Raw genomic sequence first — 26,987 nt, 5'->3', positions numbered from 1 at the left:
AAAACATTTACAATGTCATATATATTAAATTATATTTATTCCAAAGTCAAGAGACATTTACATATAGCTACTTCCATGCATTCATATACACAAGTATGCAAACAATGCAACAAGTGCCCTCTATTACAAAAGTGTTAGGCAAAACCAACACAAAGTAAACATTTGTTGATGAAATGTTTATTTCATGAATCAAACATTAATTAATGTGCTTGCTGAAGGCACGACCCCTCTAGACTTCTTAAAATGTAATATGCATTCTTATGATTGGATTTCTTCCTCCCGCTCTAGAGCTTAAATGATTTAAGTTATGAACTCATAACCAACTTTAAAAACATACAACCAGTCCAAACTTAGATTGCTTGAGAATTTTATTCATTTTAGAGCATTTATACTTTTTGAACCACATTTTTAAAAATATTTTTTATATTTTTTTACATGCTCTCCAATGCATTTAATGGCAATAAAAGGGCCATTACCTTTGAGTTAATGGCTCTTTTAGTTCAAAGTCAAAACGCATCTCCTCTTGAACCGTTTAAGAGTCTATTCTCATTGACGAGTATTAAGGAGAATTGAGGGATTCTCGAGAGACATAATCGTAATGTAAACTTGCACTTCTCACGTCTCGAACGCTACCCCCGGAGGTCGCGCACGACACTCGGCCGACCGTTGCCCTCCTCTAAGCAGAAGCAGGGCAGTGTAAGCAGAATTGTCTCGTTGAGCCCAACATTTATACAGTAAAAATACTAATAGCAGAGCAATGTTTTTGAAATAGCTGAAATGTATAGACATTTTCATTATATTTGAGAGTTGTTTTGTGTTCACCTGAACTTGCAGTAACAGCCTGTTTCATTTCTAAAATTGTCACCGTATTTTTAAAAGGACTCTGCACACTTTCCAGCCGAAACAGTTTGGTAGAGTTCGTGCACATATGACGACATTTTGTGACGTTTCTGACTCGGGCACACATTTCCTTCTGGAGGCAAGCCGAAGTTTGGAGCCGAACGAAGTCTACTGTGGGTCAACAGTAGGGATTCTTCCATAACGTCTGTCATTCAACGAGAGATGACTCGTTTTCATAAAATAATACTGCACCAAACATCCTAGTTAGATGTAAAATTGCAGGTCTAAGATCTCCTAGGCAAAAACATCAAAATTAATGACATTTCTTGAGTTATCTTAGATTAATTCTGACTATTTTGAAGAAGTGTATACTTGCTACTTCATCTCAAAATGGACAAACCGAATGTATTTTAAGGGAGTATGTGAGCACACTCGTTCAGTTTGGCTAGCCGAGTTTGGCTAAGGGCCAGCCGACCAGAAGCACGCCTTAAGAAAGGGATGCTGTACAGTGTCGGGAATGCTTAGCTATCAACTCCAACCAGACTTTGAAATCAACTTAGCGTGCTTGCATTCTGATTTTTTAAACTATAGCCATTTCACATTACCATATATTAACATGGGTTTGAATGAGACCCACGGAATAAGTTACAATACCAACTTTAAAACATTTAGGCTATCCCAACTTCAATTAATTTGTATAAACTATCATGAAACTTCATGAATTCAATGCCAACCGTAAGAACACAATGGTAGACACTTCCAATGCTAATTATCTGTAACAATTTCAGCTACAAATATTAACACAACTAGCTTTAACACAATGACTCTAAGTCTATGGGTATCTACTAGCATGCTAGCAGATACCCATAGACTTTGTTATTGTGCTAATGCTAGTTAGCATTGGCACACTAAACTACCTCCAACTTCCTTCTTACTGGACACAAAGACTTAAAAATGGCATACACAAGTGCATCTGACTCTGGGGAAGTAGATGAAGGGCATCATTGAAAAAAAAAAAAATATCCCTTTACGCTAGCAAGCACACTTTTTTGGGGAAATTTACTTTTCTAGTTTGAAATGGCTTATTTTCAGTTAGGTAAATTGCCTCAAATGCAACCATATTCATTAGTCCAAAGGGCAATGGGGACAGGAATAGAAAAGGGGAAAAATGTACAAGACCAGGACCAGACATAATTCCCTCTGAAGCACCAAGAAAGATAGCTAGGCCGGAGGACGGCTGCATAAAAGGTCATATACAGATCAAACAATTACACAGCATTTTGGAAATCACACAGTAAATGTGTCTGTAAACTTTAAACCATTAGGGAGGAAAAGCCATCACAACATTATCCTGGGTGCCAGCTTGTTTCTGCTTTAGCCGATTCCTTTGGCCTTGCAGTGCCAGCCCGTCTCCTACTCCTCTTCCTCCATCATGCCCCAGGCCTCCTCTGCTTTCATATAGTACTGGTTGGCCAGTCGGCCCTTCATCGCCTCCATGGCTGCGTCTGCTGCCTCTGTGAACAGATCACCTGCACAGGAGAGAGAGAAAGTGAGTCTTTGGTTAGTTACTGTAATTACAACAAAGGTTATCACACTGAAGGCTCGAGTTAGGACTGTTGGCTAATAGTTCTAGGTTCTAAGCTCAGGTGTGGTTCTCTCTGCTGTTTCTTACCTGCTCTCTGTAGGTCTGGGTCCAGGCTGTGGCCCCCCTCCTGGTACATCTCAGCCTCTCTGGCCAGCAGCAGGTAGCAAGGCTTGTCCTGCATGCCGTCAAACTCACCCCCCTCATCATAGTCTGTCATGTTCAGGGCACAGTTGTACCATCTCATCGCCTCCTTCCAGTCCTGGGACCTGAGAACCACAGAGAAGGCTTATAATAGTTTTTATAATATCCATTTCACAGATTAGAATTGATCAGGACTTTCTCAGATCTCTAGGTAGATGTCACCATGTAGGCTAATCAATAAATATGGTGCCATTTTAGTCACAGCCCATCACAAGTTGATACTGTATCTGATATGTTCCACCAGTCTCTGACCTGTCTGGTGAGAGGTTGATGCCGGTGTCGAAGGCCCTGGCCACCAGGACCATGCAGGATCTGTGTCCTGCCTCAGCAGCCTGCAGCAGGAACTTAAAGCCCTTCATACGGCTCCCTGAGTTGTCCTGATGACAAGACAGCAACATATAGCATGTAATAAAAGAGAGAGATTCAAAAGACACCTCTCTAATACACATTATGTTACTGCCTTATTCGAAAATGGATTTAAAAAAAATCTAAATCCTCAATCTACACACACAATAATGACAAAGTCATTTACAACTTGATTTGAGTCCACCTGTGGTAATTTCAATTGATTGTATATGTTTTGGAAAGGCACATGTCTATATAAGGTCCCACAGTTGACAGTGCATGTCAGAGCAAAAACCAAGCCATGAGCTCGTAAAGGATTGTCCATAGTGCTCTGAGACAGGATTGTGTCGAGGCACAGATCTGGGGAAGGGTACTAAAACATTTCTGAAGCATTGAAGGTCCAAGAACACAGTGGCCTACATCATTGTTAAATGGAATAAGTTTGGAACCACCAAGACTTTTCCTAGAGCTGGCCGCTCGGCCAAACTGAGTATTCGGGGAAGAAGGGCCTTGGTCACACTGACAGAGCTTCAGAGTTCTTCTGTGGAGATGTGAGAACCTTCCAGAAGGACAACCATCTCTGCAACACTCCACCAATTAGGCCTTTATGGTAGTGTGGCCTGATGGAAGCCACTCCTCAGTAAAAAGGCACATGAAGGCCCACTTGGAGTTTGCCAAAAGGCAAAGATTAACGGAGCAAAGTACAGAGAGATCCTTAATGAAAACCTGCTCCAGAGCGCTCAGGACCTCAGACTGGGGTGAAGGTTCACCTTCCAACAGGACAACAACCCTAAGCACACAGCCAAGACAACGCAGGAGTGACTTTGGGACAAGTCTCTGTATGTCCTTGAGTGGACCAGCCAGAGCCCGGACTTGAACCCAATCGAACATCTCTGGAGAGACCTGAAAACAGCTGTGCAGCGACGCACCCCATCCAAACTGACAGAGCTTGAGAGGATCTGCAGAGAACGGGAGAAACTCCCCAAATACAGGTGTGCCAAGCTTGTAGCGTCACACCCAAGAATACTCGAGGCTGTAATCGTTGCCAAAAGTGCTTCAACAAAGTACTGAGTAAAAGGTCTGAATACTTACGTAAATGTGATATTTCAGTTTTTTATTTTTTATAAATTTGTTATGGGGTATTGTGTGCAATTTGATGAGGGGAAATTTTACATTTTAGAATAAGGCTGTAATGTATTTTTTAAGTCAAGGGGTCTGAATACTTTCCGAATGCACTGTAAAAAAACTAACATCTTATGCTTCACGGAGTCGTGGCTGAACGACGACAACATCAACCTACAGCTGGCTGGTTATACAATGTACCGGCAGGATAGAACAGTGGCACCTGATAAGACAAGGGGCGGCGGTCTATGTATTTTTGTAAACAACAGCTGGTGCACGATATCTAAGTCTCAAGCCATTGCTCGCCTGAGGTAGAGTTTCTCATGATAAGCTGTAGACCACACTACCTAACGAGAGAGTTTTCATCTTTATTCTTTGTAGCTGTTTACATACTGCCACAGTCAGAGGCTGGCACTAAGACAGCATTGAATGAGCTGTATTCCCCCATAAGCAAACAAGAAAACGCTCACCCAGAGGCGGCACTCATAGTAGCCGGGGACTTTAATGCAGGGAAACTTAAATTCATTTTACCAAATTTCTATCAGCATGTTAAATGTACAACCAGAGGAAAAAGAACTCTGGACCACCTATACTCACACACAGAGATGCATACAAAGCTCTCCCTCGCACTCCATTTGGCAAATCTGACCATAATTCTATCCTCCTGATTCCTGCTTACAAGCAAAAATTAAAGCAGGAAGCACCGGTGACTATATCAATAAAAAAGTGGTCAGATGAAGCAGATGCTAAGCTACAGGACTGTTTTGCTAGCACAGACTGGAATATGTTCCAGGATTCCTCCGATGGCATTGAGGAGTATTAGTCATTGGCTTCATCAATAAGTGCATTGATGACGTCGTTCCCACAGTGACCGTACGTACATACCCCAACCAGAAGCTATGGATTACAGGCAGCATCCGCACTGAGCTAAAGGCTAGAGCTGCCGCTTTCAAGGAGTGGGACTCGAACCCGGAAGCTTATAAGAAATCCTGCTATGCCCTGCGACGAACCATCAAACAGGCAAAGCATCAATACAGGACTAAGATCGAATCGTACTACACCGGCTCTGACGCTCATCGGATGTGGCAGGGCTTGCAAACTATTAGACTACAAAGGGAAGCACAGCCAAGAGCTGCCCAGAAACACAAGACTACCAGACGAGCTAAACTACTTCTAGCTCGCTTAGATGCAAATAACACTGAAACATGCACGAGAGCACCAGCTGTTCCGGAAGACTGTGATCACGCTCTCCGCAGCCAATGTAAGTAAGACCATAAACTTCTTATGGCTGGGGGCAGTATTGAGTAGCTTGGATGAATAAGGTGCCCAGAGTAAACTGCCTGCTACTCAGTCCCAGAAGCTAAGATATGCATATTATTAGTAGATTTGGATAGAAAACACTGAAGTTTCTAAAACTGTTTGAATGATGTCTGAGTATAACAGAACTCATATGGCAGGCAAAAACCTGAGAAAAAAATCCAACCAGGAAGTAGGAAATCTAAGGTTTGTAGGTTTGCCTATCCAATATACAGTGGGGCAAAAAAGTATTTAGTCAGCCACCAATTGTGCAAGTTCTCCCACTTAAAAAGATGAGAGAGGCCTGTAATTTTCATCATAGGTACACTTCAACTATGACAGACAAAATGAGAAAGAAAATCCAGAAAAATCACATTGTAGGATTTTTAATGAATTTATTTGCAAATTATGGTGGAAAATAAGTATTTGGTCACCTACAAACAAGCAAGATTTCTGGCTCTCACAGACCTGTAACTTCTTCTTTAAGAGGCTCCTCTGTCCTCCACTCGTTACCTGTATTAATGGCACCCGTTTGAACTTGTTATCAGTATAAAAGATACCTGTCCACAACCTCAAACAGTCACACTCCAAACTCCACTATGGCCAAGACCAAAGAGCTGTCAAATGACACCAGAAACAAAATTGTAGACCTGCACCAGGCTGGGAAGACTGAATCTACAATAGGTAAGCAGCTTGGTTTGAAGAAATCAACTGTGGGAGCAATTATTAGGAAATGGAAGACATACAAGACCACTGATAATCTCCCTCGATCTGGGGCTCCACGCAAGATCTCACCCCGTGGGGTCAAAATGATCACAAGAACGGTGAGCAAAAATCCCAGAACCACACGGGGGGACCTAGTGAATGACCTGCAGAGAGCTGGGACCAAAGTAACAAAGCCTACCATCAGTAACACACTACGCCGCCAGGGACTCAAATCCTGCAGTGCAAGACGTGTCCCCCTGCTTAAGCCAGTACATGTCCAGGCCCGTCTGAAGTTTGCTAGAGAGCATTTGGATGATCCAGAAGAAGATTGGGAGAATGTCATATGGTCAGATGAAACCAAAATAGAACTTTTTGGTAAAAACTCAACTCGTCGTGTTTGGAGGACAAAGAATGCTGAGTTGCATCCAAAGAACACCATACCTACTGTGAAGCATGGGGGTGGAAACATCATGCCCAGAAGCTAAGATATGCATATTTATTACTGCATTGTCGGAACTAGAAGCACAAGCATTTCGCTACACTCGCATTAACATCTGCTAACCATGTGTATGTGACAAATAAAATTTGATTTGATTTGATCATGCTTTGGGGCTGTTTTTCTGCAAAGGGACCAGGACGACTGATCCGTGTAAAGGAAAGAATGAATGGGGCCATGTATCGTGAGATTTTGAGTGAAAACCTCCTTCCATCAGCAAGGGCATTGAAGATGAAACGTGGCTGGGTCTTTCAGCATGACAATGATCCCAAACACACCGCCCGGGCAACGAAGGAGTGGCTTCGTAAGAAGCATTTCAAGGTCCTGGAGTGGCCTAGCCAGTCTCCAGATCTCAACCCCATAGAAAATCTTTGGAGGGAGTTGAAAGTCCGTGTTGCCCAGCAACAGCCCCAAAACATCACTGCTCTAGAGGAGATCTGCATGGAGGAATGGGCCAAAATACCAGCAACAGTGTGTGAAAACCTTGTGAAGACTTACAGAAAACGTTTGACCTCTGTCATTGCCAACAAAGGGTATATAACAAAGTATTGAGATAAGTATTTGGTCAATAACAAAAGTTTATTTTCCACCATAATTTGCAAATAAATTCATTAAAAATCCTACAATGTGATTTTCTGGATTTTTTTCCCTCATTTTGTCTGTCATAGTTGAAGTGATGAAAATTACATGCCTCTCTCATCTTTTTAAGTGGGAGAACTTGCACAATTGGTGGCTGACTAAATACTTTTTTTGCCCCACTGTACAGTGTCTATGGGATCATATTGCACTTCCTAAGGCTTCCACTAGATGTCAACAGTCTTTAGAACCTTGTTTGATGCTTCTACTGTGAAGGATGAGGGAATGGGAGCTGTTTGAGTCAGGGCTCTGGCAGAGTGCCACGAGCTCACTCAGGTGCGCCCCCGTGAGAGGTAGCTGCGTTCCATCGCATTTCTACAGACAAAGGAATTCTCCGGTTGAAACATTATTGAAGATTTATGTTAAAAACATCCTAAAGATTGATTCTATACTTCGTTTGACATGTTTCTACGAACTGTAATGGAATTGTTGACTAGATTTATGTTAAAAACATCCTAAAGATTGATTCTATACTTCGTTTGACATGTTTCTACGAACTGTAATGGAATTGTTGACTTTTCGTCTGGCCTGCGCGTCATCAATTTGGATTTTGGAACTAAACGTGCGAACAAAAAGGAGGTATTTGGACATAAATTATGGACGTTATCGAACAAAACAAACATTTATTGTGGAACTGGGAGTCCTGGGAGTGCATTCTGATGAAGATCATCAAAGTGAATATTTATAATGCTATTTCTGACTTCTGTTGACTCCACAACATAGCGGATATCTGTATGGCTTGTTTTGGTCTCCGAGCGCTGTACTCAGATTATAGCATGGTGTGCTTTTTCCATAAAGTATTTTTGAAATCTGACACAGCGGTTGCATTAAGGAGAAGTTTATCTAAAGTTTCTTGTATAATACTATTATCTTTTATCAATGTTTATTATGAGTATTTCTGTAAATTGATGTGACTCTCTGCAAAATCACCGGATGTTTTGGAGACAAAACATTACTGAACATAACGCGCCAATGTAAACTAAGATTTTTGGATATAAATATGAACTTTATCAAACAAAACATACATGTATTGTGTAACATGAAGTCCTATGAGTGTCATCTGATGAAGATCATTAAAGGTTAGTGATTAATTTTATCTCTATTTCTGCTTTTTGTGAATCCTCTCTTCGGCTGGAAAAAATGGCTGTGTTTTTCTGTCACTAAGTACTGACCTAACATAATCGTTTAGTGTGCTTTCGTCGTAAAGCCTTTTTGAAATCGGACACTGTGGTGGGATTAACAACAAGTTTATCTTTAAAATTGTGAAAAATACTGGTATGTTTGAGGAATTTTAATTATGAGATTTATGTTGTTTGAATTTGGCGCCCTGCACTTTCACTGGCTGTTGTCAAGTCAATCCCGTTAACGGGATCTCAGCCGACCTCAGCCGTAAGAAGTTAAATAGGTCCACATTCACAAGGCCGCAGGGCCAGACAGATTACCAGGACATGTACTGCGAGCATGCGCTGACCAACTGGAAAGTGTCTTCACTGACATTTTCAACCTATCCCTGTTCGAGTCTGTAATACCAACATGTTTTAAGCAGACCACCATAGTCCATGTGCCCAAGAACACTAAGGTAACCTGCCTAAACGACTACTGACCCGTAGCACTCACGTCTGTAGCCATGAAGTGCTTTGAAAGGCTGGTCATGGCTCACATCAACACCATCATCCCAGAAACCCTAGACCCACTCCAATTTGCATACCGCCCCAACAGATCCGCAGATGATGCAATCTCTATTGCACTCCACACTGCCCTTTCCCACCTAGACAAAAGGAACACCTATGTGAGAATGCTATTCATTGACTACAGCGCAGCGTTCAACACCATAGTGCCCTCAAAGCTCATCAATAAGCTAAGGACCCTGGGACTAAACACCTCCCTCTGCAACTGGATCCTGGACTTCCTGATGGGCCGCCCCCAGGTGGTAAGGGTAGGTAACAACACATCCGCTACGCTGATCCTCAACACAGGAGCCCCTCAGGGGTGCGTGCTCAGTCCCCTCCTGTACTCCCTGTTTACTCATGACTGCACGGCGAGGCACGACTCCAACACCATCATTAAATTTGCAGATGACACAACAGTGGTATGCCTGATCAACGACAACAACGAGACAGCCTATAGGGAGGAGGTCAGATACCTGGCCGTGTGTTGCCAGGACAACAACCTCTCCCTCAAAGTAATCAAGACAAAAGAGATGATTGTGGACTAGATGAAAGAGGACTGAGCACTCCCCCATTCTCATCGACGGGGCTACAGTGCAGCAGGTTGAGAGCTTCAAGTTCCTTGGTGTCCACATCACCAACAAACTAGAATGGTCCAAAAACACCAAGACAGTCGTGAAGAGGGCACGACAAAGCCAATTCCCCCTCAGGATACTGAAAAGATTTGGTATGGGTCCTCAGAGTTTCTACTGCCTCACCAACGAGAGCATCCTGACTGGTTGCATCACTGCCTGGTATGGCAACTGCTCGGCCTCCGACCGCAAGGCACTACAGAGGGTAGTGCGAACGGCCCAGTACATCACCGGGGACAAGCTTCCTGCCATCCAGCGCCTCTCTACCAGGCAGTGTCAGCGGAAGGCCCTAAAAATAGTCAAAGACTCCAGCCACCCTAGTCATAGACTGTTCCCTCTGCTACTGCACGGCAAGCGGTACCCGGAGCGCCAAGTCTAGGTCCAAGAGGCTTCTAAACAGCTTCTACCCCCAAGCCATTAGACTCCTGAACATCTAGTCAAATGGCTACCCAGACTATTTTCAGAGCCCCCTCCCCTTTCACAACACTGCTACTCTCTGTTGTCATCTATGCATAGTCACTTTAATAACTCTACCTACATGTACATACTACCTCAAATAACCGGTGCCCCGCACACGGGGCGGCAGGGTAGCCTAGTGGTTAGAGCGTTGGACTAGTAACCGAAAGGTTGCAAGTTCAAATCCCCGAGCTGACAAGGTACAAATCTGTCGTTCTGCCCCTGAACAGGCAGTTAACCCACTGTTCCTAGGCCGTCATTGAAAATAAGAATTTGTTCTTAACTGACTTGCCTAGTTAAATAAAGGTAAAATAAAAATAAAATAAAAACATTGTATCAGTACCCCCCTGTATATAGTCTCGCTATTGTTATTTCACTGCTGCTCTTTAATTACTTGTTACTTTTATCTGTTATTCTTATCGGAATTTTTTAAAACTGCATTGTTGGTTAGGGGCTCGTAAGTAAACATTTCACTGTAATACCTGTTGTATTCAACGCATGTGACTAATACAATTTGATTTGATTAAATACCTCGAGCGCCATCTCTGACAATATATGGTGTGGCAGCTGTAGGTAACACTGTCCCAGGGCAACGATAGCCTCTAGTTCCCCACACATGGCAGCTCTCTCCAGGTGGTACATGGCTGAGTCCTGGTCCCACTGCTCCTCCTTGTCACAGAACCGACCAGCCTCGTGGTAATGCACCATCGCCAGGTGCACCTGGGGGAGAGGCCAGAGGAGATATAGTGTGTGTTTTTAGTGTGTGTGTGTGTGTGTGCGCGCGTCACTCACCTTCCCCAGGATGGACTTGCCAATCTTCCTCTCCAGGATCAGCGAGTCAAGTCTCTCCATCTCCACAGCAACACAGGATGGCCGGTGGACGTGAGAACGAGACGAGTGGTAGACACTCCATTTGTCATCTGTCAGCTGGGACACAGACACACAGAGCTTAGGAAAGGACAACGAAGCACTGTATCTATAGTATTGCTTGTTCAAAGTAACAACAACTCAAGCACTAATGCAAATCATATTTCACACTCTAGGCATGCACTAAGAGACGGAACATGATTCTGGTGAACAGGCAGTTAGACTGATTGATTGGTTAGGTGATTTGATAAGTATTGGGGCAGGTAGACATGGACAGGCCAAACAAGGAATTAGACTAAAACACAGGGCTGCTGGTGATTTCTCTGTTGTGTTTCAACAAGTTTGCATTCCCTTTCTTGGGTGTACTCAAACTTTTGCCAATACTAAGCATGTATCGTTAGAAAACAAGCAAGTGTCAAATCAACAGCTGCTCCACACTAGAGGGAGAGGCCTGTGTTAGAGGCCTTCATGCAGAGGGCAGGGAATCACCGGTTGGCTGTTGGGGGTGTTTACAGCAGGAGAGTTTAAGTTTGGGGAAGATCTGCTGGGAACCTTTCTCTAGTAAGGAGATAGACAGCAGCAAGAACTCAAGTTAGCTCATGGATGAAGGCATAGATTAGATAGCAGGAACACTACACTAGTGAGCAAGGGGATAGTGGGTGACACAGAGGGATGAGTACAGGATTATTTGATTATGGCGACGGTGGCTTTGTTGATTATGATGATTATGGTGGTGATGAAGATCGTTAGACATCGTTATTTTGTTTACCCGTCTCACACTGTCCTCGTCCGACTCAGAGTAGTATCTGTTGTAGCGGTGGGGGCGGGCCTACATGGTGACATCATACAGTATAAAACCTACTGCTAAAAGGCCATAAACAGAGCTAAAGAGAGGGCCAAGTTCACACTAACATCGCTATACAAAGGGTAATAGTTGAACAGCTTTTAATGCTGGTGAGTCAAGAAAGAATCCATGTCATGGTGAGCAAACATGAACAATAACTTTGGTGTCAGCTACAGATAACCAATAGAAGACAAAAGAGGAGGAGTACAAAGTGTTACAGCATTTGACAGTTTCCATAAAGCATTTATGATGGCCAGGCTCACTAAGACCAAGTGTTGGTGTGGAGAAGATGTACCCCATCTGCATGGTCGGTTGGGTCCCCTTCACTCCTCCTCTCACTCGGACAACCACTGTCTCCTCCATTCTCTGAGTCCTACAGGAAAAAAAATGAAAAAAATAAAAACACAGCCCTCAGTACATGCCAACCAACCATAACTAATGTCATTCTTGTGATCAGAATCAGAGTCATTTCCACAAAGCCTTGACTGACCTTGTGTTCTGGGCTGTGGCTGCGGTTGTGTTTCTCCCGTTCATCCATCTCATTTATGAAAGACCAACCTGAGGGTGAGAAATGAGACGTTAGATTAAAATGTTTAATGGCTGATAATTCTTATTTATTTATTTTTTTAAATCAAGTTGAAGTAGTTCAACCATATCTCAAACAGAGCACTCAAGCCTATGGTACCAAATAAAACTGTTTTGAAGTTAGTTTTATGGGGATTTAGGCATGCTATTTGGAACATAATGCTAATGCTGGGCTGAAAATAAGAAAACAAACCCATATGGTGGGTCATTGACTTTATAGGCCCACAGATTACCTTCTAGATCTTCAAAGAATTTGATACTTTTGTAATTTGGGTGAACTATAACCTCGTACAACTGTTCTTACCCAGAGGAGACCTGCCCATGGAGCCCATAGAGAAGTGCTGTCCTAGTGGAGAGCCGGGGAAGGCGAGGGGCGAGCAGGGGATGGAGTCACTTATGTCACTCATAGAGTCGTCCCCAGACGAGGTCTCCGACAGGTGGGAGAGAAGTGGGGGCACACGGCCCCCTGATATAGTACGAAAACGAGCGAAACCACACTGTTCCTCACTACCCCTCAGTACCGTCTGGGCCGACTTCTGATTGGAGTAGAGGGTTGAAAATATTGTTAAAAGATGACTAAAATGACCATTCTAAATAGTTGCATAAAAGCTGCAAACAGGTCTTAGCCTGTGGTGAGGTAGTATTCTGTCTGATGTACTGATATCATTTCTGTGGTAATATGACGACTGTGGGTATACCTAGGAGATATGTGATGCTGTGTCAGCCACACGCCCTTTGATTCTACTTCAATATAATTATACAGTGCATTTGGAAAGTATTCAGACCCCTTGAGTTTCCACATTTTGTCACGTTACAGGTTTGTTCTAAAAATGTATTGTTTTTGAATACATTTATTCAATGAGAGCAAAAACTTTTTTTTAGAAATGTTTGCAAATGTATTAAAAATAGAAAACTGAAGCTATTTTCAGGTCTCTCCAGAGATGTTCGATTGGGTTCAAGTCCGGGCTCTGGCTGGGTCACTCAAGGACATTCAGAGACTTTTTTTTTGACGTTCATCTTTCCCTCGATCCTGACTAGTCTCCCAGTCCCTGCAGCTGAAAAACAACCCCACAACATGATGCTGCCACCACCACGCTTCACCGTAGGGATGGTGTCAGGTTTCTTCCAGACATGATGCTTGGCATTCAGGCCAAAGAGTTCAATCTTCACCAGACAAGAGCATATTGTTTCTCATGGTCAGAGTCCTTTAGGTGCATTTTGGCAAACTCCAAGCAGGCTGTCATGTGCCTTTTACTGAGGAGTGGCTTTCATCTGGCCACTCTACAATAAAGGCCTGATTGGTGGAGTGCTGCAGAGATGGTTGTCCTTCTGGAAGGTTCTCCCATTTCCACAGAGGAACTCTGGAGCTCTGTCAGAGTGACCATCGGGTTCTTGGTCACCTCCCTGACAAAGGCCGTTCTCCCCCGATTGCGCGGTTTGGCAGGGCGGCCAGCTCTAGGAAGAGTCTTGGTGGTTCCAAACATCTTCCATTCAAGAATAATGGAGGCCAATGTGTTCTTGGGGACCTTCAATGTGCATAAATGTTTTGGTACCCTTCCCCAGACCTGTGGCTCGACACAATCCTGTCTCGGAGCTCTACGGACAATTCCTTTGACCTCATGGCTTGGTATTTGCTCTGACATGCACTTTCAACTGTGGAACCTTATATAGACAGGTGTGTGCCTTTCCAAATCATGTCCAATCAATTTACCACAGTTGCACTCCAATCAAGTTGTAGAAACATCTCAAGGATGATCAATGGAAACAGGATGCACCTGAGCTCCATTTCGAGTCTCATAGCAAAGGGTCTGTATACTTATGTAAATAAGGTTATTAATAAGGTTAAGGGTATTGTGTGTCGATGAGGAAAACTATTTATTTCATACATTTTAGAATAAGGCTGTAACAGAACAAAATGTTGAAGGGAAGGGGCCTGAATACTTTCCGAATGCACTGTATTTCTATGGTCTCACCAGCAGTGTGTTGGTGCAGTCTAGCTGGCTTTTCTCTGCAGTGGAGAGGTCAAAGGGTGTGAGCCCCATACTCTTACATATCTTATTACACAGGTGGGAGTGGAAGAACAGTGCCATGCCCCGCACACCTGTAACACACACACACACGTATGTTGTAATCTATTAGAAAGTCTTTCGCTAGGTGGGTCACAACTCAAAATGTCAGTCTACCTCATTGTGTTGCTAACACTGACTGTGTGAGAGAAAGCCGTACCCAGGTTTCCGTCTCCGAAGTCTGTCCCCCTCTCTGAGTGGATCTGAGGGTCCGTGTAGAGGTCCCCCACCCCCTGGATGTCTACCACAATCAGCTGGTGGGCCGAACGTTCAAACGAGAAGTGACTGAATGCCTGCAGGCAGAAAGAAAAATACTAGGGTTACTGGCAGACGACAAAAAGATGGCGGCTTACAGATATTTTGGAAAGGTTGCAGGTTCACACACACAGAACAAAGGGGGGAAAAAGCATAGATATGGTAAAGAGGTCAATGGAACACAGACCATGAGGGATAGAAGGACGCTGGATTGGCGCACATTCAACAAATCTGATCTAACAAAGTGGATATTCGCCATGACTGATGTATTGTAGAAGGCCCACAATGTGGTTACTAAAGTCCCATTTGGATCTATTTGGCTGTTTTCACTGCATAACATTAGAAGTTGTTCCTTTTCAGGTTTAGAAGAAGTGACTGTTAAATGCTAATTCCCGTTCGTATATGCTGGTAGCATAGCTAACATACAGAAATTGGTGTTGGTAGTCAGTCTTTTTTAACAGCAATGCAGTTGATTGGTGATGATAAACATGTATTGGGGTTGACATCCATCCAAGCTAGGGGTGTGCCGACATGGCCATACTCGTATCCATAAATTGACAGTTGATAGTCGGATCGAATGATACTCGTGATCGAAAAAAACTAAATGTTTTAATATGTCTCAGTAGAAAATACCCATCTCCATGCACGTTTATAGACCAAACAAGCTGCAGATTAAACTCAGTGGAGGGGTGTGCATATCTGACCCGTGTCAGGGTCAACGCCCCATTTGATTTATGGGCTCCGAGTGGCGCAGCGGTCTAAGGCACTGCATCTCAGTGCTAGAGGCGTCACTACAGACCCTGCTTCGATCCTGGGCTGTATCACAACCGGCCGTGACTGGGAGTCCCATAGGGTGGCGCACAATTGGTCCAGTGTCGTCCGGGTTTGGCCGGGGTAGGCCATCATTGAAAATAAGAATTTGTTCTTAACCGACTTGCCTAGTTCAATAAAGGTCAAATATCATAGGAGGAGGCAGCAGCAGTCTGAATGATCAGACCGAAACAGAGAAGTGAAAGTGATCGGGTGAAATTATGAAGCGAGTGAACAGAGAAATACAGCTTCACTCTATCCAATCAGAGCATCAGGATTAATGTACAGCCCCCCTTCTCTTTACAAACAGGCACACTAGCCTGTTGAGTTATTTAGACCATGTAGAGCCTCACTTGACTGACTAGAAAGAGTTAGATGCGTGCTGGCACCCAAAAATTGGCACGGATAATAAACAATGTAAACATAATTGAGTTCTATTGACCTCTTTACTGCATCTATTATATTGAAAAATCTAGCAATTGATAACAGAAAGATAAAGATGCATCTTCGGGTTCTGCAGCTCAGGAGTAATCCATAAAGTTTGACAATACATTTAAAAGTAGTAACACCCACTGTACCTGTGGAGTTAGCCTGATGTTGTCATCCTTGACGAAGCCAGAGTTGGAGTTGTATTTGATGTACTTCCCCTCTATGTAGTGTTCCAGGTGGTACAGAGGTTTACCTGGACGCTCCATCATCTCAATCACACACATCTGCATGATGTCCACCTGGGGGGGGGGGGGGGTTCGTTTAATTTAGGATTGTGGATTTTCCACAATTTTCTATCAATCAATCAATGGGATGACTCATTGGTTAATTAAATGTTCCATCCATACCTGTTTGGGTGGCCTGTGGCGGTTGTACTCTTCTCCCCAGAGTTTGGCCTCCATCTGCAGCCTGACATCCTCAAAGTACACATCCCTGTCCACAGGCTCCATGTAGCGCTTCGTCACATAGTTACACGCACACTTCCAGTTACTACTGTGGGAGAAGTTAGAGAGCTTCTTCCTGCAGAAGAAGGAAAGGAAATATGGAAAAAAAGGCATCGAAAGACAAGAACGGCACTGCACTAAAACAAAAGGAACATTTAAAAAAATAAACCCTGAAGAATGTTAGTTGTGTATCAGACTGACAACAAACTAAGATGGTATTACCCAACTAAATCATACAATATTCCTAAGGTTTTGAAATTGTGTATCTCTTGGACATTGTGTATTTTTGATGATAAACCATAAACATGTTTTTTGTGGTTAGAAACAGTGTTTGGGCTTGTTAGTGAATAAGGGCTTATTTCCTCTATGTGTTGTTTGTGAGAGGGATGTTCTTCTGTGGAAGGCATGGACTGCCAGTGGTGTGATGTAGACATGACGGATGCCTCATTGCCTCCCCTACACTGTTCCCACAGAAAGAGGTCAAATCATAATAAGGTCATAATATTAATAATATTCCCGCTGCCTATAGCTGCAAATGTCAGGCTAGACCAGAGTTACGTACTATATACACAGAGTTCAGCAAACTCAGTTTGAGATAGAGAACTCTACCGGGTGCCATGGCAAGTTTAATGGTGATCACATTCCATAAAAAATGTGAACTAGAATGTTGTAGTTATGGAATGTTTGGTTCCATCTGGATATCTATGTGTTGCTCTAAGCTGGACTAAATGGGTCTGAGAGCGATATTTCTGGAATGTGAATTGGGGACCTGTGAATCTTGTGCCGTCTTTTCATTTTATTTAGACTACATGAAGAGGACTGTGCACATGGCTCTGAAACTAGCAGGAACAAAAGGCCAACCGCCTCAGAAATAGGAAATCAGACTGTATGGCAAATATGACTAATTATTCTGAACGATAATCAAATTAAATCCAAATCAAATTGTATTTGTCACCTTTGCCGAATACGTTAATACACCTTAACGTGAAATGCTTACTTACAAGCCCTTAACCAACAATGCAGTTCAAGAAATAGAATTAAGAAAATATATTTACTAAATAAAGTAAAAAATATAAGAAACATTAATAACAATAACGAGGCTATATACAGGGGGGTACCGGTATCGAGTCAATGTGCGGGGGTACAGGTTAGATAATGAGTGAAACTTACGTTCTGAAGCATTCCCTCATGGCCCCGCGTCCAAAAGGCTGTGAGAAACAACAATTACAAATCAATCATTTGAGAAAGTCAATCAATTCACCAAGCTTTTGTAAACTTTCACATTCAAGTAAACAGTGTCACTACACTGAATAAAAATATGAAAAACGCAACAATTTCTAAGAGTTACAGTTCATATAAGGAAATCAGTCAATTAAAATAAATGTATTAGGCCCTAATCTATTGGTTTCACATGACTGGAAATACATATTTGAATCAGTTGGTCACAGATACCTTAAAATAAAAAAAATAAACTAAGAGCGTGGATCAGAAAACCAGTCAGTATCTGGTGTGACCACCCTTTTGCCTCATGTAGTGCGACATCTCATTTGCATAGAGTTGATCAGGCTGTTGATTGTGGCCTGTGGAATGCTGTCCGACTCCTCTTCAATGGCTGTGTGAAGTTGCTGTATATTGGCCGGAACTTGAAAACGCTGTCATACATATTGATACAGAGCATCCCAAACATGCTCAATGGGTGACATGTCTAGTGAGTATACAGGCCATGAAAGAACTGGGACCTTTTCAGCTTCATGGAATTGTGTACAGATCCTTGTGACATGGGGCTGTGCATTATCATGCTGAAACATGAGGTGATGGCGGCGGACGAATGGCACGACAATAGGCCTCTGGATCTCATCACGGCATCTCGGAGCATTCAAATTAACATTGATAAAGTGCAATTGTGTTTGTTGTCCATAGCTTATGCTGGACCATACCATAATCACACCGCCACCATGGGGCACTGTTCACAACATTGACATCAGCAAACTACTCGCCCAACCTACGCCATACTGTCTGCCATCTGCCCTGTACAGTTGAAACCGGGATTCAGGCGTGAAGGGCACACTTCTCCAGCATGCCAGTGGCCATCGAAGGTGGGCATTTGCCCACTGAAGTTGGTTACAACACCAAACTGCAGACAGGTCAAGACCCTGGTGAGGACAACGAGCATGCAGAGGAGTTTCTCTGAGACGGTTTCTGACAGTTTGTGGAGAAATTCTTTGGTTGTGCAAACCCACAGTTTCATCAGCTGTACGGGTGGCTGGTCTCATACGATCCCGCAGGTGAAGAAGCTGGATGTGGAGGTCCTGGGCTAGCGTGGTTACACGTGGTCTGTGGTTGTGAGGCCGGTTGGACGTACTGCTAAATTCTCTAAAACAACGTTGGAGGCAGCTTATGATAGAAAAATGAACAATCAATTCTCTGGCAACAGCCAGATGATAGAACAATATGATAGAAAAATGAACAATCAATTCTCTGGCAACAGCTCTGGTGGACATTCCAGCAGTCAGCATGCCAATTGCACGCTCCCTCAACTTGAGACATCTGTGGCATTGTGTTATGTGACAAAACTGCACATTTTAGAGTGACCTTTTATTGTCCCAGCATAAGGTTCCCCATATGAAATGATCATGCTGTTTAATCATCTTCTTGATAATCCTTCCACTTGACAGGTGTGGCATATCTTGGCAAAGGAGAAATGCTCACTAAAAGGGATGTAAACAAATTTGTGCACAAAATTGAGAAATAAACTTTGTGTGTGTATGGAACATTTCTGGGATCTTTTATTTCAGCTCATGACACAAACTTTACATGTTGCATTTATATCTTTGTTCAGTGTATATTCCACATGCATATGTTCTGATCAATAATACAAATATAGATTACTGATGATTTAGGAGCGGAGGCATACCTGGCCAGAAACCTTGATGTGCACTGTGTCTTGAGACCACGCCGCCGTGATAGCATTGTACCTGAGGAAAGATAAAGCGAATAACATTCAAACATTATTATTCCATTCTATATGGGCCAGAATTCTGGACTTGTGTAACCAATATGGTGATGACTAGGAAGTGTAACTTCGACCACAATGATCCATGTACACTGAAGGGGTCCGGATTAGGACAGAAAATAGAAACAGAGTACATGGATTTGTTCTGACCAGGACCTGAGCTGCTTATCCTCAGGTCTGTGGTAATAGCCTGTTATTATTGTCAACCAATTGAGTGTGTGTTTACCAACAACAAACTCAACAAATATGCCTGTTTGTACTCTGTTCTGTCGGAATACCATTATCACCAATATGATATTGACGTTACATGTCACAATAAACTAGGGGAACATTTCAAACACGCACACTGATATTGAAAGCTTGGTTTGACTGAGACTGGGTCAGCCATACACAGATAAGAAGATACACAGCAGACCCAGAGGCTAAGGCTAATATTTACACAGTCGGTCCTGCCCTTCCGTGCGTATTTCTCGGGCCTAGAACTCTGTGTACCATGGTTGTCATATTAGGCGCATGGGAAAGGAAGATAGCTATTGGCATCGTGCCAAGAGACCAGAGAGGCTTAGGAAGAGTAAGGTTACAACCGGGTTAAAAATCAACCCAGACACACCTCTCCCCTAACCTGGCTCCGTCTAGGCAGGGTTTTGTAATACAGTAAGAGGTGATTAGTAATACAAACAAACACGTTAGAGAATGCAGAAGTCTAACCCCTATTATCTAATTGGGGGGGGGGCATCCCTCTAGTTGTTCTCACCTGAAGAATTTGGGCGAGTTCCATGTAATCTCAATGCCTGGAGAAATGTTCAACGTCTCAGGAACAACGATATAGCATTATTCTTAGTTGTGCAACGTTACTGGAAAGACTGACCCGGAATGCACCTTTTGGCTTCAAACGAAGTGTTTTGGTGTGGGCAGGCAGCCCTGATATCTGCCACGAGGGAACTTTGCGCACTGGCCAAGAAAACTTGGAAGGGCCATTGGAAATGGAGTGATATCATGTACTGTACCTTCAGAAAGGGCAGGGGTGGGGGATGGTGTGTATTTGTCAACAACTCCAGTACAGGGTAGGGATCAAGCCCACTGACACACAAACACAGGAATATGTACCTGTATCGTATGCATGGCTCTGTCTTGACTTCCTCCAGGTGAAACTCAGCCCATGGGTCAGGCATGGCCCTGGCCTTCTCTATGGCTCTTTTCCACACCGCCTGGGACAATGGGAAATATGGCAAATATTTTAGGTAACTATCACACTCACTGTGTAATACAGCTTATGTTAAGGGAAGCTGCAGACACTGGGGATATATACATGAAACAGACAGATACATTGTCTACACACAAACCCAGATAGAAGGATTAAAGCTGGACTCCTTAATGGTGAAACTGCCACGACAGTTTGCAATATTACAAAAACAAAGAAGTTACTGCAAACAAACAGTTTTTCCCCTCCGACATCATTTCACGCGCAATAGAACAGCAGAATATGAGCTGCCATTTTTATTTACCACATTGCGTAACGCTTCTCACATCCGGTTCATCAACAAGATAAATACCATAACACTGGTGGGGTACCCTACTGCGGATTCCATCTTTAAGTGTCCTGACAGGTGGATTGCTAATCTTTCCGGTTCTGTGGAAGTGTTGAGGAACATGCAAATCACTCTTTTGAATTGATAGAGGAAAACAAAATACAGGGAGAGATGTGGCAAACAGACACACACATCAACAGAGGATCATGAGGAGGTTGCTTCAGGAACTTTCATTATAAGAAAAGCGTAATCAATCATGATTATATGATACAGGGCCAAAAGTATTTTCTGACCACATATGACCTACTAGAAAATTAAGAAGTCTCACACTAGCTGTCCTATCTGGCAGTCACCCATGAGCCATACATTGCACAATAACCAGCTAATAACCACAGCCAGCACTTGGGCCAGGGGTTTTCCCAATCAAAAACTCTGGACTGTTGTACTCCACTTTCTCAGAACTAACAGTGGTTCAAGTGGCATTAGCTATTAACGTAAACCTGTTGGTAACCTGAACCTCCCCTACAGTAGCACCCTCCTACTCACAAACATGTGGCATTTTAGGCTGGTGTATATTTAGCCTGAACTATTCACATTGATATATGAAGGTCATGTTTTAACAGGCTGAGGGCCACTGCTGGTTGGTGAGAAACATACACCAGATATTGCACATCAGTCCCTGGTCACTTGACGTTTGTGTGTCCCTTCACACGTCCCAATTGGTAGTATATACTGTGTCTCTGGTGCAGTTGTACCCTTGTGATGAGAGACACTATCCCCTCACAAAACTGGGCCACATAAGATATACTAGTGGTATGGTAGTGGTAAACTATGGTACTATATGGTACTTCAACTAACATCAAGGCGGTGACCCGTTCCTGTAGGTTCATGCTCTACAACATTCGCAGAGTACGACCCTGCCTCACGCAGGAAGCGGCGCAGGTCCTAATCCAGGCACTTGTCATCTCCCGTCTGGATTACTGCAACTCGCTGTTGGCTGGGCTCCCTGCCTGTGCCATTAAACCCCTACAACTCATCCAGAACGCCGCAGCCCGTCTGGTGTTCAACTTTCCCAAGTTCTCTCACGTCACCCCGCTCCTCCGCTCTCTCCACTGGCTTCCAGTTGAAGCTCGCATCCGCTACAAGACCATGGTGCTTGCCTACGGAGCTGTGAGGGGAACGGCACCTCCGTACCTTCAGGCTCTGATCAGGCCCTACACCCAAACAAGGGCACTGCGTTCATCCACCTCTGGCCTGCTCGCCTCCCTACCTCTGAGGAAGTACAGTTCCCGCTCAGCCCAGTCAAAACTGTTCGCTGCTCTGGCACCCCAATGGTGGAACAAACTCCCTCACGACGCCAGGTCAGCGGAGTCAATCACCACCTTCCGGAGACACCTGAAACCCCACCTCTTTAAGGAATACCTAGGATAGGATAAAGTAATCCTTCTAACCCCCCCCCCCCCCCCCTTAAAAGAGTTAGATGCACTATTGTAAAGTGGTTGTTCCACTGGATATCATAAGGTGAATGCACCAATTTGTAAGTCGCTCTGGATAAGAGCGTCTGCTAAATGACTTAAATGTAAATGTATATAAACAGCCTGCCTGGTTGTTGCTTTTCTACTGCACTGGAGCTGAAAATTACATTTAGGATAAGAGAAACAATACTGTTTGTTCCAACCATTATCATAATGTGCTTACTTGCTGCTTATTACATTTACATTAGCATAACTCTTCATAAGATTCCTGAGGACTGCTGCATGGGTTAGGGGAGATTAAAAATGACAGTTAGGTGGATTAAGGATCTAGATTTTTGTTTAATAACTAAAGAAAAAAACACATTTCTTCGGTAGGGAAACGATCATGCAAGTACAATGGAAAAAGAAAGGAGGAAGGAATAAATTATTTAAAGAGTAAATTAATGTTAGGAAGGAGGCAGTCACTGATGCAAAAGGAGGGGTAAATGAAACAACATGATGATTAACGTACCCGTGCATTGTCAGAAAACGCCCCAAACCTGACAGACTGTTGTTGTGGAGTTTCATTCTATGTGGAGTAGAGAAATTAACTGTTTTATATCAGCAAATTAACCATACACGAGCAGGAGAGAAAAATACTTATTGAGTTAAGTTGACTATGTTGTTGAACATTCCATGAAAACAGAATTCTTGGTCTTATTGACAGTAGAATGTGTTTTGGAACTTGGTTCCAACCTTGCGACCCATACATTCTACATCTCAAACAGAGTCTTCCCAACTCTGTATGTATAACTATAACTCTGATGAGGAAGGGCTATTAATTCCTTCACATCAAGCCCACTCTACAGGCTGGCCTACTGGATCAGAAGGCCACGGGTCGCACTGTGAGAGGGATGTTTACATATGACATCATCATGCGAAGGGAGAGACGCTCTTTGGGTACTTACTGTTCTGAGAGAGAGAAAGAGCACACAGATGAGAGGCAGCTGAGCTGCTGCTGTCAGCCACAGCAGATACACACACAGACAGACACACACATGCAGAGATGGATATAAGGAGAAAGCCCTCTCTCTAAGGCAGAGTGGTTCTGACCACATCTCTAGCAGTGAGAGCAGGGGCACCACTTTGCATACTGACAATAGAGCAACAGTACAAAGCAACAAGTCAGCTCTTGTCCGGTCAGCTTTTGCCCAGCACACCATTCAGAATGTACTGAACCGTGTGAATATTGCACCTACACTACTGCTGCTCACCTTGTAAGAGAATGAGTTTTTGGGGGAGTTAGACGGCTGTTTGCTGTGGACGAGATTCTTTAAATAGCCACAGATGTCTTCGGCCTGGCTGACAGGGTCGTCTGTGATTGGACAGATGTAGTAGTCGTCCTCGTCGCTATCGTAAGCGTTGCTAAGAGATGGGGCCCGTTGATCAGGGGTCCTCTGTTGCAGTGGGTTACGCTGGGCACTGCCCACCTCGTCCATACTGAACATCAGTTCATCCTCCATGTTGACTGGTAGGGGTCTGTGTGATGAGTACTGGGATGGGTTAACACAAGAAAAAAATACACACACACAAAGATGTGAATATTAATGTACACACAGAGACAAACCGACAGATGGCTGCTTTTGAGTCAATGACAATCTAGCTAAGTGTGTTTAACTGTGTTCAATCAATCACAAATACAACAATGAAATTGTCCCATGTGGAAGATAGTATTACTTTGCATACAGGAACAATTTTGAAAATAACAATATTACAACTATTTTATAACTAAGTTATATTTATTACTACAGGCATTACCATTTTAAAAAATGCAGCAGAACTGTAGGACTGCTCGGTCAGGGTTCACTCAATCACACCTGTCAATTCCATGTCTATCTACGGACTGCAGTTCCTACAAGGTACACCTCCACGCGAAACGTTCATTAGCATTTTACTACATGCCACACCCACATTTCAATCATTTTGGATAATGGTATAATTAGGGGTACAGCAACATCTTCCATCTTTAGATTGAGGTATGTTTTCCCAAAAATATCCCGAGCCGCTTCAGAATAAAAAAACGGTACCACCATAATACATAACTCTAAATACACACCAACCACCTCTGTAGCCAAAATGTCAATATTTACAGGCCTACTTATTTTCTGCAACACAGGCACTCCTGACATTCTTAGCAAGCAAGTGCCAGCTAGGCCTTTTAACTTGACTACTGGAGACAATTGACTTCAGGAAAAGAGAAGCTATCAGCTGATAGCGAATGATGAGGTCTATCTGCTAGCTAGTTATGCTTGTTTGTTCGGCTGCCTCTTAAAATCAAATTGCCCTCTTCTCTGTCCATAAGTGAAAGACAAACATGACAGATACATCTGAAATGTAGGCAAATAGCCACTTAAGCAATAAGGCCTGAGGGGGTGTGGTATATGGCCAACATACCACGGCTAAGGGCTGTTCTTATGCACGACGCAACGCTACAGCCCTTAGCCGTGGAAAATTGGCCATATACCACAAACCCCTGAGGTGCCTTATTGCTATTATAAACTGGTTACCAACTAGTTAGAGCAGTAAAAATAAATGTTTTGTCATAGGTGTGGTATATGGCTGTCAGCCAATCAGCATTCAGGGCTCGAACCCCCCAGTTAATACTGCTGACACGGGGTGGGGAATATTCATTGGTTCAAGAGTTTACGAAATTAGCTAATTTGATTTGCAATTCGATACATTTAAAATTAAAACATTGAAAATAAACAACAACAAAAATTACTCAAAAGTTATTCATAAATTTAAATAAAAAATCCATGAGCTGCGAGGGCACTTATTTATAGGAGGGCAAAGGGGCCGATGCTCGGGCACAGGCCCGGCAGCTGTACATTCCAACCTGAAAGGTTAAAATGTATTTACTGCCTGCCTGAATCTCAGATCGGAACAGTTCTGGCTAACCCTTGTATCAAGGTGCCTGGCGAATTGAGGTGTTTCCCACTGGGCAGCTGTATCACGGTGCCAGTGTTGTGCCGAAAATCTCCCCTCTGCCAGAATTCTCCCCCCATTCGCGTTCTTCATTGCTGCGACTTGCTTACAGGTTGAGATTTCTGCTCTTCACTCCGTTGTCAGTTTAGCCTACATTTCACTGATCTTAGTAGCAGAAAGCCTTTTTTATTTGTGTCCTTCAAGGCAGCTGTCAATGATCACGTTAGGCTGCGTTTCATTTTTTTTTAATGGAGGTTTGATCGCAGGGGAGGCACTAGCAATGTCTGCAGTTTTCGGTTTAGCTATTTGTTTCAAGTGTATTAGTTTATAAATAAATCTGCCAAAATTCATAATCTCTCCCATGTCTTATTCGACTAGTAGTTGTTCTGAAATGTTTATCGCTTGCCTACATTTTACTCCCTCTGTGTTTAATATAACACACATGCATTCATTATTAATTTAGGTTGCCTATCCTGACGTGAAGTTTGTTCTACAGAAAGTATTTGACACTAGTTACAAAATTGGGGGGGGGGGGGTCGGTCGGTAAGGCCATTTTCTTGCCTGCCGAAAAGAATAAATTAATGTATGTGTGTCATATTAAACAGAGGGAGTAAAATGTAGGCAAGCAATAAAAAGTTAATAACAACTACTAGTCGAATAAGACATGGGAGAGATGACGAATTTTGGCAAAGAGATGTAATTATAGACTAATACACTTGAAACAAATAGCCAAACCGAAAACTGCACATTACCTCCCCTGCGATCAAACCGTCAGAAAAAAATATAATGAAATGCTGCCTAACGTGATCATTGACAGCTGCCTTGCCTTGAAGGGACACTAATAAAAAATGCTTTCTGCTACTAAGATCAGTGAAATGTAGGCTAAACTGACAACGGAGGGAAGAACAAAGATCTCAAATTGCAAGCAAGTCGAAGCGTGGAAGAATTGAGTGTGTGCGCGTTCACGCGAAGGGGGGGAAGAATTTTGGCAGGTGGAGATTTTCGGCACAACGCCGGCAGTAGTTAACTTGGCCAAATATTTTCTTCCAAGTTTAAAAAAAAATAGCATAGCAGCCTGCACGGAAAGTCAGATTTTCACAACATCGGTACAGTGTCATTCGCCCCCGCCTGTCGAGCACTGCTTTCCCGTAGTTCTGATAACGTTATGGCGTGAGAAGTTACGTTAGCTTCCTAGTGTAGTCAAACCAACTCTCGCGTGGCACGTATTGGTGTGCAGGCGATCGTCACGACACAAATCCCCACACGACACACCCCCAGTCTGCTGTACGCTGATACTAGACCCTTCTCACCAATTCACCTGTTAACAATATTATTGTAAAGACATTTGCTGCAGTGCAGTTACGTAACACGTGTGTGCAAAGACAGACAGTACTGCTATTGCTTACCTAATCTGAACAACGGTGGACAGAGACTACTTGATGAAAATATGCATGCCCTGAAAATCCTCCACCAATTTCCTCTTCGTCTCCTGCGTTTTGTCTGTCTGGTGGTATTTGCAGTTTTCAGGTATTTCTGCTAGCTTGACAGCTGTTAAACCAGGTGCATGCCAAATCAGAGGATCACTGCTGGACTGTGGTGGATTCTGGCCCTCGGAAATGGCCTGAGGATCCAGGGCGAGTCGCGCTTCTCTGTTTTGTCTGTTCCC

General features: G+C 43.4%; 1 protein-coding gene across 6 annotated transcripts; it reads right to left on the bottom strand.

Annotated features, from left to right (window-relative positions):
• Positions 1 to 20: 20 nt before the first annotated feature.
• Positions 21 to 26,987, bottom strand: eef2k (eukaryotic elongation factor 2 kinase). Of its 6 annotated transcripts, XM_071409732.1 has the most exons (20): positions 26,728 to 26,987; positions 23,611 to 23,889; positions 22,869 to 22,925; positions 20,461 to 20,561; positions 19,255 to 19,315; positions 17,511 to 17,548; positions 16,245 to 16,416; positions 15,987 to 16,136; positions 14,504 to 14,636; positions 14,251 to 14,378; positions 12,582 to 12,813; positions 12,183 to 12,250; positions 11,988 to 12,065; positions 11,618 to 11,677; positions 11,338 to 11,406; positions 10,774 to 10,908; positions 10,513 to 10,701; positions 2,879 to 3,003; positions 2,513 to 2,691; positions 21 to 2,369 (listed from the first exon to the last, which is right to left on the bottom strand). In XM_071409732.1, the coding sequence occupies exons 2-20, from the start codon at positions 23,857 to 23,859 to the stop codon at positions 2,254 to 2,256; spliced, it is 2,340 nt and encodes a 779-aa protein (XP_071265833.1). In that variant the 5' UTR covers positions 23,860 to 23,889; positions 26,728 to 26,987; the 3' UTR covers positions 21 to 2,253. The 6 variants fall into 6 exon arrangements, with proteins under 6 accessions (XP_071265833.1, XP_071265836.1, XP_071265835.1 ...); XM_071409735.1 differs by lacking the exon at positions 11,338 to 11,406; XM_071409734.1 differs by lacking the exon at positions 11,618 to 11,677.

The sequence above is a fragment of the Salvelinus alpinus genome, chromosome 7, assembly GCF_045679555.1.
Source record: "Salvelinus alpinus chromosome 7, SLU_Salpinus.1, whole genome shotgun sequence".
Lineage (NCBI taxonomy): Eukaryota > Metazoa > Chordata > Actinopteri > Salmoniformes > Salmonidae > Salvelinus > Salvelinus alpinus.
Note: the sequence above shows the minus strand (reverse complement) of the source record. Positions and strands in the feature narration are given on the sequence as shown.

What these genes read in the sequence shown, in the direction of transcription:
- eef2k (XM_071409732.1), bottom strand. Translation starts at nt 23,859, where the DNA reads ATGGAGGATGAACTGATGTTCAGTATGGACGAGGTGGGCAGTGCCCAG. An exon ending in ACATCAAGGTTTCTGGCCAG is followed by an intron (nt 17,549 to 19,254) that starts GTATGCCTCCGC and finishes TGTTTCTCACAG; the next exon opens with CCTTTTGGACGCGGGGCCAT. An exon ending in CCCAGACCTACAGAGAGCAG is followed by an intron (nt 2,370 to 2,512) that starts GTAAGAAACAGC and finishes TCTCCTGTGCAG; the next exon opens with GTGATCTGTTCACAGAGGCA.